General features: G+C 38.1%; 1 protein-coding gene across 1 annotated transcript in view; it reads right to left on the minus strand.

The window, feature by feature from the left end:
• Nucleotides 1–9,836, minus strand: part of ARHGEF7 (Rho guanine nucleotide exchange factor (GEF) 7) — a 74,144-nt gene extending 64,308 nt beyond the window's left edge. Inside the window, exons 1-4 of the mRNA XM_009997917.1 lie at nucleotides 9,802–9,836; nucleotides 7,522–7,606; nucleotides 4,112–4,242; nucleotides 1,220–1,421 (exon numbers count right to left, since the gene is read on the minus strand). Of these exons, the coding sequence (XP_009996219.1) occupies nucleotides 1,220–1,421; nucleotides 4,112–4,242; nucleotides 7,522–7,606; nucleotides 9,802–9,807 (424 nt within the window). The 5' untranslated portion in view covers nucleotides 9,808–9,836. The remainder of the gene's footprint in view (nucleotides 1–1,219; nucleotides 1,422–4,111; nucleotides 4,243–7,521; nucleotides 7,607–9,801) is intronic.
• Between the last annotated feature and the right edge of the window lie 2,379 nt (nucleotides 9,837–12,215).

The following is a 12,215-nucleotide window of genomic DNA, read 5'->3' on the forward strand; positions in this document are numbered from 1 at the left end:
AAAAAAAAAAAAAAAACAGGCTTCAAGGCTTCAGGAACTATTTTTCAGAATAAAGTCACATCTGAGAGATCTCTGAATAACACTAAAGCTAAGTCTTGCATCAGTGATGAAAAGTGACAGATGAAAGTGACAATGAAATGACAGCTCTAAAACTCTAGCATTCTGAAAAAAATATACTGTACATAGCAAATCTAGGAAGAAAATAAGAGGAAGCGACTGGAGGAGAAATTAAAAACACCGTTTTACCCTCACAACTTCACTTTGCAATCATACATCTATATGGTTGCCTATTAAAATAAAAAAGTAATGCAAATTATTTTAGCATGGCCCATTGGAACTGTGACAGGGGAAAATGTGGTAAAGCCTCTCAGAGAGTCTCTTGGTAATTTTATCCTACCAGGCTTACCTGCAACCTCTGAAAGCAAGAAGGGACAGGAACGAGGTTAAATAAACAGGAAGAAGGTTAAATAAAAATAATAATAAAAAAGATGGTGTCATATGCCAAGGTCCTGGTGGATTAAAAAGCAATGTTAATTCTGGCATTTGTCATGAAAAAGACATTTACAGAAGGCACTTTCAAGTTCAAAATAAACTTCTGTGTAAGAGTGAAGCCTGTGTAAAGGAAAAGTGGAAGGCACATGAACAATGAAAAAAAAGAAAAATCATAAATACATTACCTTTGAAAAAACTGTCTTTAAGTATTAGTACATTTTGGTAGAATTGGGGATTTTTACTGCTTTTGGTTTTTTCTAAGTAATGGGACATGCTTAGAGGTATTTTACTGTAGTTTTTTTGCTGGCTTTGGGGGGTTTGATTTGTGTTTTGGTTTTGTTGTTTTTAAAGAGATTTGCAGGAAATCCCTCACTATTTAAACCCAAAGCACCATTTCAAAGCATGTCAGCATCAGAGCCAAAATCCAGCATTCTAGGAATTCAAACTGAGGAAGTCAGAGAAGTCAGCAGTGAGACACAAACAAACGAACAGAAAGCAGGTGTTTTATGCACACTTACAGTTAATTCACAAGCCCTAGAGGGCTCTAAATAGCAAACTGAGGTGGCAGAGTACGAGTTCCTGAGCATTAATGATTGCTGTGAATGAAGTTCAGTAAATACAGCCAAGCTTAAACAAAAACCATTACAGTTTATAATGCATCAACCAACTAACAACTTCTACCCAAACAACAGAATTTGTGCAAAATACACTCTCCTTCAAAACTCACCATTTGATTTTATTTCTCGTACGTAGTTACTTGGAAACCACCCTGTTTTGCCATTTAGAGTTCCTTCCCACCAGCCTCCTTCTTCCACTCTTGTAACGTGAATAATATCTCCTTTTGAAAAAGAAAGCTCATCTTCATTTGTCTGTTGAAAATTGTATTTTGCTCTGACCACCAACTGATGATTGCTGTTATCTGTCATGTCCTAGGGAAAATACAAAGAACCAAAACATTCATATTAGAGATGTTAACAATTATTCCACTAACAAATGTAAACATAAAACAGCCTCTCTTCCACAAACAATACTCTCCACATGTCTCTACTGTAAGCATTTTTAAAGGATTATTTGCCATTTTCAGCACTTCTTTCATTATCTATGGATTTGTACCAGCCCAGGGAGTACATTGCCTTATTACAGCCCCTTCAAATCAGAAAGGGGTAACAAGAGCTAAAGTGAGAATAATTCTTACTCCTAGAAAAAGCAAATTCCACTTTCTAGATATAGTATAAATTGAAACTGCCTCTGGCAACTACTAAGAGACAACAGCTTTACATTTTGAGTTGTTTTTTTTTTAAAACTTTCTGGGCTAGGAGAAAGGCAGAACTGAGATGTGATTAATTTAAGACTGGATACAAATAAAGTTGTTGCAGCTTAAAACTTTTTTTTCCTTTAACAGATCAGGTTGGAAGATTTCACACCTAAATGTGCAAGTCTCCATGGCCTGCCAATGGATGACAGTGTGCTTCCACAAAACCTACAAAAACAGTTATGCTATTTCCCCTGAATACATATTCAAAACATTTGCCTCAAGGTTAGAAAAGCTGCAAGTCTGCAGCATGTCAGACTTGCTGTTCTCCATATATATATATATATATATATATATATATATAAACTTACCCTTTACCACAGACGTGAAGGTACACCCCTGCCACATGTGCCTGTAGCAAGCTGTTTATGAAAGTAGAGCATAAAATATTTGATCATGGTTTTGATCCAGAACATGCAAACATTTGTCCTCCTGTGCCGGCTTCACCTGGTGGCTTTCATTTTCTTCAACATAAAGACAGGGTGAAGCAGAGTAATAGAAAAATAGAAAACATCTTTGTCAAAAATGAGATTGCAGCTGTGTAACTGGAGCACACCACCATAAATCAGAATGTCAAATCCAAAGCACATGAGATTGTTATATTGCAACAACAAAATGTCAATAACTACTTTTTAAAGTCTTTCAAATTAATTATGTTTAAGTAACAATGTTCAAATTCAACATTTTGTTCTGGAATGTCAATTCTGAATACCTGAATTACTCAAGCATTTCCTGAAAGCTAGGACAAACTTTTATTCTAAAAAACATGTTTGGGTAGCTTTAAATAATCCAAATAAAATCTCACTGAAACTGAGAGAACAAGAATTTAAATCATGTCTGTCTCTATCATGACTAAGGATCAATACCTGTATAACTAAAAAAGTAACTTAGCAAAAAAATTTCTGTCTGAGCAATCCTTGTCAGCTATCCAAGTAGCAGAATTTCACCTACATGTTGTCTATACAGTTGAGATGATTAAAAGATGTACTACATAATGTCGCTGGAATCATATAACATGTCAGCTTCACTTATACCCATGGCAATGTTATTGTATAACAATTCAATTTAACAATCAAACTTCTAGTGGCTGAGAAACTGTAGGAAAATGAGGACAAACAGCACCTCAAAAACACGCAGAAGGCCACAAGATACTGAGTCACAATGTTCAACAATTAGATTGACACATTTTCAAACAAGTGCCTCTCACTCTCTCTCTGCCTGAGACTTCAGCTTGTGTATCATGTGCTTTCATCCACTGTGACTGTTCAACAAGAGAAGAAGTTTTTCCTTAGTAACAGTAAAAAGCCAGAAAAATAAGTGGCAAAATTGCACAGTGACATCAACTACAATCCCTTTATTCTGCCAGGATGGCATCCCAGTAGCAGAAACTGAGTGCAAATTTGGTGAGAACAGTCCCAAACTGATCATCTACAGTGGCAAAAACAAACAGTAAGTTTTGTAAGTTTGGCCACTAGCTCTCTCCCTCTTTCCTGCACTTCTCTGCCTCTTTGCAACTTTCTGCAGAGCTGCTCAGATCAAAGTAATAGAAATACTTAGATACTGAGTGGGTGGTGAACAGCAGAGTTGGAGCTGGAATTTGTGGCCTAGGGCAAAAACTTGCAGGGGACTCTGCTACCAGAGAAAACACTTAAAACCACACCTAAGAAATCTTAAGCAAAGCACTGTTTAAAGCTTCACACAGCAATCATCCCAAAGTTCAAAAAACCTCCTTCAAGCATCAAAAAAGCAGTTTATAGTAGGCATTCTGAACCCTCCTCGCAAAGATTTTAGTCACTAAAAGCACCTTTCATCAGTTAGTTTTGATACAATACTCCATCCTGATTTTGGCTGTACCACAAAACAACTGCCCACACCACTCAGTTATGTGAAGGTTAGCTGAAGAAGTCACCTTGAAACAGAACAGGAGTATCTACCAATACTGCCAATATTAAAAGTTCCACCTTTGCTGAGGTTTGAACATCCTTCAATCATCATCATTAAACTCACAGACACGGAGAAAATGTAATTTTTGCCTTTGAAAAAGTAAGTCCTTATACTGCAAATAAATAAATCCAAGAATAGACTGCGTATGCAGACAACATGGAGCACTGAGGAAAAAAATACTTAGAAATTCACAGAAAGCTGCATGTAGTTTAGAACATCACAAGAAAAACTGCAAAAATAAAGCATCCTAAGCTTGAAAGAGAAGAAACAGTTAATTTACTATGCTAATGTTTACTAATAAATCTTGTCAAAATAAAAAAAAATTACCATACCGCAGCATGTTTAATTTCTTCTAGAACTTACCAAACTCCGATACTGTCCCTGAAAGAGTTTTGAAGTTCTACTGTGTAAAGACTGGGATCCCAGAGAATCGAAAGATTTTATCCGATGGGATGAGGGACGTGCGCACACAGAGTCACTGCCCAGCCCTATGTCTGTAAAGGGGAGGAAAAAAAGTAAATACTAACATTTGAGAAATCTGCACACAAGTATAATGGTTACTTCTGTAAAACTCACGTGCCTAAAGCAGATTCGATGTATCTGTAGTTGCTCAATAATTCAAGATTTAAAAAAAATTATAGTAGCAAGTGATGTGAAATCCTGAGACACTGGCAGTTTCTTCCACACACAGACAAGAAAACAATTTGAGCCGTTCGGAAGAGAAGAGTTTGGGTGGCATTTCTCCATTCCTACTTGCTATCAGCCTATTTAAAGGTAATTAACCACCATCATTTTAGCTAGTGGCCAAGAATTTCAAATGCACAGAACTTGCTTGAAGCTAAGCCAGACACATCTGTTTCTTAGCTCTTCTCCTCACCACGCCATCTCCTCAATTAAAACATTCCTTCCACTGTCTTTTTTCCTATGTTCCTTTGTCTCATCCCTCTTTTGCCAACTAGGCTATTTCTTCTTCTTCTTTAGAAGGAGGAGGAGGGACAGAAGAGTAGAAAGAAAGAAAGTTGCCTGCTTGGAAAAAACAACACCCCCTCAAACCTTTCCTCTTTCACTTGTCTCCACTCGTAGAAGCACACCCATTTGCAAGAAGTCCATCTGAAGGGCAGTGTTCGGTGCTGTCAGCAGGGTGTCACTGGCATCCCTGAGCTACTGAGGCGGTGGCAGGGCTCATCCCACCACCCCAGCCAGAAGCAGTGTAGCTGTGGCACCAGAACAGCCCCAGCCCTGGACATTGGGCAGCTCCCTGAGCATGGCCTGTCAGCTGACCTGTGGGTGGGGTGTCCTCCTGTGGATTAGCAGGCCACAGCCAGGTAGGGGCTGGGCTGCACCCAAAAGTGGCTTCTTAGGGCTAGGGTCAGGGCTGGCTGCAGCCATGGGCTTTGTTTGTAAATCATAACTTTATGGCTAATTCTAATGCTTCCCCCCAAAATTATGAGTTGCTGTAGCCATCAGTAATGAATAGAATTTAAGGATTAAAAGTAACCTGAACCATCTCCATGTCCAGTTGGCTCTCTTTCCTAACTGCAGTCAAGTACAAGAACAGACATGCCACCAAATCCAGCATTATACCTCAACACGGTTCACCTAGGAAAACAGGGTCAGGTTGACTCCTGGCAGTGTGTTCCAGCCTCTGGGCAACCCTAAAACAAGCCACCTAGGATTTCTTCAAGTGTGGCCTGACTCCCCACATTTTCTGTTTAACAACAGCAGAGCTAATACACCAACGCAAGAGCACTTTTTGAGGCTTGAATTAGAAACTCTGCATGTTTGAGCTGTACACAAGGAAATTATTACAAACAAACCACATGCCAATCCCAAGTATATTTACCAATAATATCTGAATACTTACTTTCAAATCAGTTTGAACTTTCAGTAGATTTAGAATGCTTTCAGACCCTATGTATCCATTAAAGCTTCTATTAAAATACCAAATAAATATGTTCAATGCATTTCTCAATGGGATTATCAGAAAAATATTCAATCTGCTGTTGTAATTCAAGAATCTTGAATGACAACAGTATGTACATTTATGGCAAATATTAATTTGGTTTTTTCCTCAGAAGCTTCTCTCTCCTACCCATCCAAAGACTTTCAGGATTTCTAAATGTCTTCTTCTCTACCACTATCTCAGTTTTGCTATATCAGTTCCTTTCCCCTTATTTGCCTACAAAGAGAAACTGCTACCTTGATCCTAACCCTCCAGAAGCTAGGAACTTGATTATTTGCATATCCATAGCACTCTTTCATCAGTCTCCATGCTCATCACTCACATTCCTTCCATTGCAGAAAGGTCCATCTCAGAAGAACCTGTATATACATGAAATCCTTTCAAACTCAGATGGAGATCTGAAAGCCATCTTCCAATACTAGAGCAGAGAGATAGAGTCTGAAATTCCTTTTACAGAGTCACCCAATGAAAGAACACTGTTTGGAAAAACAGTTGGTCATGACAATTTATGCAGCTCTGCTTGCTCCTGGGAATGAGGCAGCACCACAGTTTGCATGTGGTTTTGATTTTTGGTTTCCATACCACCAGCACCCGTGCCCCCAGTGAAAGGCATCAGTCTGCATCCTTTGAGCCAGCTGCAATTGTGTCTTTTTGACGCGGATATTAATCTATTGATGTCTGGGCCAAATAGCTGCACTTTTTCTCCTCTTGAAAGACAGCTATGGTCAGTGTACAGCAGTTTTAAAGATGTACTGAACGATCTACGTTTGCACTTGCCATTAAGATGAACGGCAGTATCTTCAACTGGTATATGTAGCTTCAAAGAAATCAATGGTATTAACTTGTCCACACATTGGAACTAAGAATGTCTGTAAAACTCACTCCTAAAGGGTGTTTTCTGATGCAAGAAAAAAAAAAAGTCATAGAAAAAAATAATAATAATCTGTGTTGCAACAGACCAGAGGAGTATTATAAAAGTGATAAGATACTTACCATATTAACATTAAAAAAATAACACTGACTTTTCTATCTGCTTCCTTTTCCTCCTCACATAAATACTGACACACAAGGTCCATTTTTAAATAATCTATCTCTCACCAGACTCTATACTGACCATTACTAGAACTTGCTGCTAACAGTATAAAGCCCCAGCATGGAGCAGCAAGAAGGCAAAAAGGGCCACCAGAGTTAAGATTTCCTGATTGTCCTTAGGTCCAGCTGGTAACATTTAAAATACCCTCACCCCACAATGGAGCAGGGACACCCCTCACCTGTGTACTACTTCCACCAACCTCTTCTTCCCAAAGAGCCTGAGGTGGGTGGGGTTTGTGACTTCAAGCAGCTACCTAAATGAAACATGCATGGCTTAAGGGAGTAAAGGTATTCAGCTATCCTTTCATCACTGTCAAGAAAGGATGGTGCCTGGGAATGGAAAGTAAGTAAGAAATGACAAAACCTTGACAAAATTGTTCAAACATGGGAATGACAGAGTGGAGCCAAAGTCAACTTTACTACTGCAAAAGGGTAGGGGGGGAGAAAGGAACCAACCAAAAAAACCTAGGCTCTTTTTCTAAGAATTCTTGCCAGCTAAAAAGCTCAGCCTTAGCTCCACTGCAAAAGCTTCTTTCTGCAGAAGAGGGAACTAGAGAAATCAGAGTCCACTGCCAAAGTTTTAACATCAACTACAACAAAAACTCTGAAACGCTGCTCTTGTTCCTTTTATCATGTGTATTAAAAAGTAATAAAGATACACTGGTGCAAGCTAAAGGCAACTGTAAGCAAATACGAAGACACAGCACAGTCTACTTACCTGCAGTCACCTTATTTAAAGCCACAAGAGAGCTGAGAACTTTGCTGAAATTCTGTCCCTGATACAGGTCATTTGCATCAAAAGTCTGAAAACAAAAGAACATATAAGAAGTTGTAGAAACAAGCCTTTAAACTAAGCATTTCTATGCTATCGTGCAAAACATGACTGTAGAAGCTATTGCCTGTTCAAGGTAACAGTCTTTCAGTGGATGTTACAGACCAGTACTGTGAGTTTTTTCTCTTTTTAAGGAAAAAAAACACAAATAATTTTTAAGTAGAAAGAGAATACAGAAATAGCCACATTTGAGAAAAACTGAAGAACATAAGCCAAAAATTTCAGGCTTCACTTCAATTACAGGAAAAGTTGACTATAACACCATTATCACAAGAGAGACACTTTCCTCAGACACCTTGACCGAAAAAGCTACTGGATACCATTACTCTTGGTAGCAGCACACAGACATGCTACTTGTTTATTCATAAAGTACTTATTATCATTACTAAAACACAAAACCATACACGCTCTTTATTCTACAAGACACAGAGGAAAGCAGCATTCCTGAAAAACAATGAATTTTACAAAGAGTTAAGTTGCCGGATAGGTTAGATGGAGAATGAGGTTTGGGAATAGATGAAAGCTGGAGGCTATTTTATTTTTATTTTTTAACTGTGTGAAAGAAATCCAAACCTTAAACTGTCTTGGAGAAAACACTCCAGTAACTTTCAAGTTCTGGGTAATGACATTAAACATCTGGATTTTCAAGGGAAAAGAGGAGATTAAAAAAAAAAAAAAAAAGAGACCCATAATATTTGCCTGAGGTAATGGAAACCTCATCCAAAGTCTCACAAAAATAGCTCATGCAATAGATTCTGTATAGGTTGAAAGTAGTCACAGTATTCCCTTGCGCAAGGCTAGAAAGAGGATAATAAAAAACAGCTATTACTGTTGTTCCAACTGATTTAAGAAACAGAAAGAGATTTAGTTTCCCACAGCATAATACTTTTAATCTAAAAAGTCAACAAAAACATGTTCATTTTCCTGATAACAGACCCATCCCACATGCACAATCAGAAAATCTGTACCCCAGAAAGCAGCTTTCAGAGGCAGGAGAGGAAAAATCTGTATTCCCAGGGGAGAAGAGAGAAAGAGTAAAAAAAAGGCTTGTTGAACCCAAGATAAGTTAAAACTGTCATGAAAAAAGCTACCCGAAGTAACCACAGAAGGGGCTGCCAGACCAGTTGTGACTGGTTTGTGATATACTGACAAAGATAGAGCTGATTTAGGAAACATTTAATGACCATATTATTCAGTAAGAAAATAAATCTCCCAAAGCATTCACAATATTTGAAGTACATGAACATTTTAACATGCACTTCCCCCCCCACTCCCAGACTGAGGATCATCTCTGGTCCCAGTGAGCAGCAATTCTACCTGGGCTGTACAGATGCTGGCTTCTCTGAAGCTCAGGTAGTGTGTATACAGCTCAGGAAAGCAATGCCACAACACAGATTCAGAATAAAGCAGTCAAACACTAATACACTCCAAGCTCTTAACACTCACATAAAATAAGTCAAATAACTATTTCATCAAGTTTCACTGGGCTACAGATAAAGTAAAGCTTACTCTTATTTATTTTAGAAACTGTATAGAGTAAGGAGAAGGATCAGGAAATTGCCTTGATGTGAACTTTGTAGGGTTTTACCTGAAACATGGGGAAGTATTTAAAGACTGTGTACACAAAAAGTGTTAGGCAAATAAGATATAATCCAATTTTACAAAAAGAATGAAGACAGGTTAAGTTTTAATAATAGCATAATATATAATAAATAGAACTGAGAAAAGATACCAGTAAGGTGACATCAGAATACATAGAACCTGGCTTAAACACAAAACTAGATGGGGATCAGGCTAACACCACTGCTCAAATTGGGGGAAAAATCTACGCTGAAAGGGAAAAAGAAAGCGTCAAGAGTGTAAAATTTTAATTGTTAGCTACATGCTTATTGTGGTAGTTTTAAAAAAGTAAATTAGAAGTATGAACCAAATAATGAAATAATGGCCCTGAACCTAAAAAAAAAGATATGCAAGAAACACAATTGCTTGGGTGGACACCAGAACTAGATCAGAAGAGGTATTATGAGGAGACAGAGGGAACTATTAAAAAAATAATGTTTAAGAAAAAAAACCACTATAAACAATACAAGTAAAATTATAAGTTATAAATTATAGCTTAAACTTACAAAAATGTCTTTAAAAATCTTAAATCTGTTTTAAGCTCACCTTCATTCTGGATTCTGATAGAGCCAAAAGCACTCCAAAGTCAGGCTAACTGGAAAACCACAGGATGCAAGGAAGCCTTGTTTCCTGCTACGCAGAGACTATAGGGGTACTAAGAACAATTTGATTGGATCATCCCAATATATACAGTGCCATAAAAAAGCCTGTATCCAGGACACACATCCAGTCTGCTGCTTCACAGGAAACAACACAATGGGAGGATACGAGAAACGTTTGCTTCCTTGCGATTTTACATAAAGCAATTCTGACAGGAAGCCACCCTCAGCACACTCATGGCCAGTATGTTTATTAGTAGCATTTGACGAAGGGGGAGTGGTACATGGCACCCTCCGGAGAGATTTTCTCCCAACGCTAGCAAATGTTTATTATGGAACTAACCTAGAGAGATAAAAAATGAGGGAAAAAAGCTTAGGTGCTTTACATTTTTTACACTAATTTGTTATGAACTCAACTACTTGATCATAAAATCATCATTAAAAAAAACACCAAAAAAAAACCAAAACAAAAAACAAAACTACAAACCCTCACAAAAATAAAATACAACAAACACATCCTTATTCCCTCCTAGTGGAGGTTTGCTCATTTCACAATATATTTGAAAATTCTGATATGAGTAAAAGAATCAAGATGCTTTAAGAGGAGCTTCCATGGGACTGCAAGAGAAAACAAGCTTGTTCCAGGTTTTCAAGAGCAGTCTGACTTGAACATAGATTATGATCTTCATTATAGTTTTTATATACAGATCAGCTGTGAGAACCAGCTCTTAAAAACATCCTCAGGAGAGAAAGAGTCATTCACTAACTTCCCTACTCAGTGTCACTGGATGATGAACATCTCCCCCCCCATATAACACCCCCAGTTCTGCAACTGCAAGAATCAAGGCTAAATTTTGAGATCCAAGCATTGAAATTATTTTTATATTGCACATTATTCCCATAATTTAGCCTTCAGACCTTGTTATATCTTTTCTAATACTAGCATAACCCACTTTCCAAATAAAGTCAGAAGCACTACGTGAATTCAAACTTGCACATGCTTGGAACTGCTCTTAAAAACCTTACAGTGCCAATACTTAGATACTAGCATGGAAGTCTGAGATTTGTCTCTTAAACATTATACAACAGGCATATATAGATGTTAAATGAGGAAAATCTTCCAGCGACTTTGCATCCTTTCCCCCCCATATAACACCCCCAGTTCTGCAACTGCAAGAATCAAGGCTAAATTTTGAGATCCAAGCATTGAAATTATTTTTATATTGCACATTATTCCCATAATTTAGCCTTCAGACCTTGTTATATCTTTTCTAATACTAGCATAACCCACTTTCCAAATAAAGTCAGAAGCACTACGTGAATTCAAACTTGCACATGCTTGGAACTGCTCTTAAAAACCTTACAGTGCCAATACTTAGATACTAGCATGGAAGTCTGAGATTTGTCTCTTAAACATTATACAACAGGCATATATAGATGTTAAATGAGGAAAAGTATTTCCAATACACCCTTTCTTGCCAGGCAAAAACTCTGCAGACTCCACCTGTGATGTAGTTTAACCTCTTGTTTATCCAAACCTTTTCTTTAACCAAGACAGTCAGATAGAATATTAGTCAGGACACAAGTATAAAACCATCATAAATCCCATCAGATGAAGACCTAGCCAAGCTAAATCTTTTGAACAAACTATTCAAATGAAATACCTTTGTTCTTCAATTTCATAGAATTGACCTCATGCAGTAACATAAAGCACACCTATTAAATACAGACTGAGACTATATTAGGAGCTGGAAATCAATCAATTCAAGCTTAGCAGGCCTCTAATTACTTGTCTCTTTTCCTGTTCTTTAACATTTTTCTCACATTGTTCTGTTCTCTCCTGGATTTCAATGTTCAAGACATCAATATCCCAGGCATACACTGTGTCCTAGAAGACCAGACCAAACTGCCTTAAATCGCAAGGGATCTTACGTGATCTGTAACACTACATATATACTCAAAAGCAAGCTGGCCCTTTTGAGCAGAGGACACTGGCTGCCAAATCCTGTTGATTACTTAACTTGACCCACATATCCTGGCTTCCCTTTCCACAACCCCCCTCAAGATTCAAGCCAGGCTTTTCACAGAATCACAGAATGTTAGGGGTTGGAAGGGACCTCCAAGATTGCCAAGTCCAACCCCCCTGCTGCAGCAAGACCAAAAACCAGAGCAGGTCACTCAGAAAGGCATCCAGAGGGGTCTTGAAAGTCTCCAGAAAACGAGACTCCACAACTTCTCTGGGGAGCCTGTTCCAGTGCTCTGTGACCCTCACAGTAAAGAAGTTCTCCTAATGTTGAGGTAACTATGCTTCCATTTTTTGCCCCTAGGGTTTCAGTTGGCTGCAAACTATTGCTAACAACT

Source organism: Chaetura pelagica, unplaced genomic scaffold, assembly GCF_000747805.2.
Source record: "Chaetura pelagica isolate M959 unplaced genomic scaffold, ChaPel_1.0 scaffold123, whole genome shotgun sequence".
Classification (NCBI taxonomy): Eukaryota; Metazoa; Chordata; class Aves; order Apodiformes; family Apodidae; genus Chaetura; species Chaetura pelagica.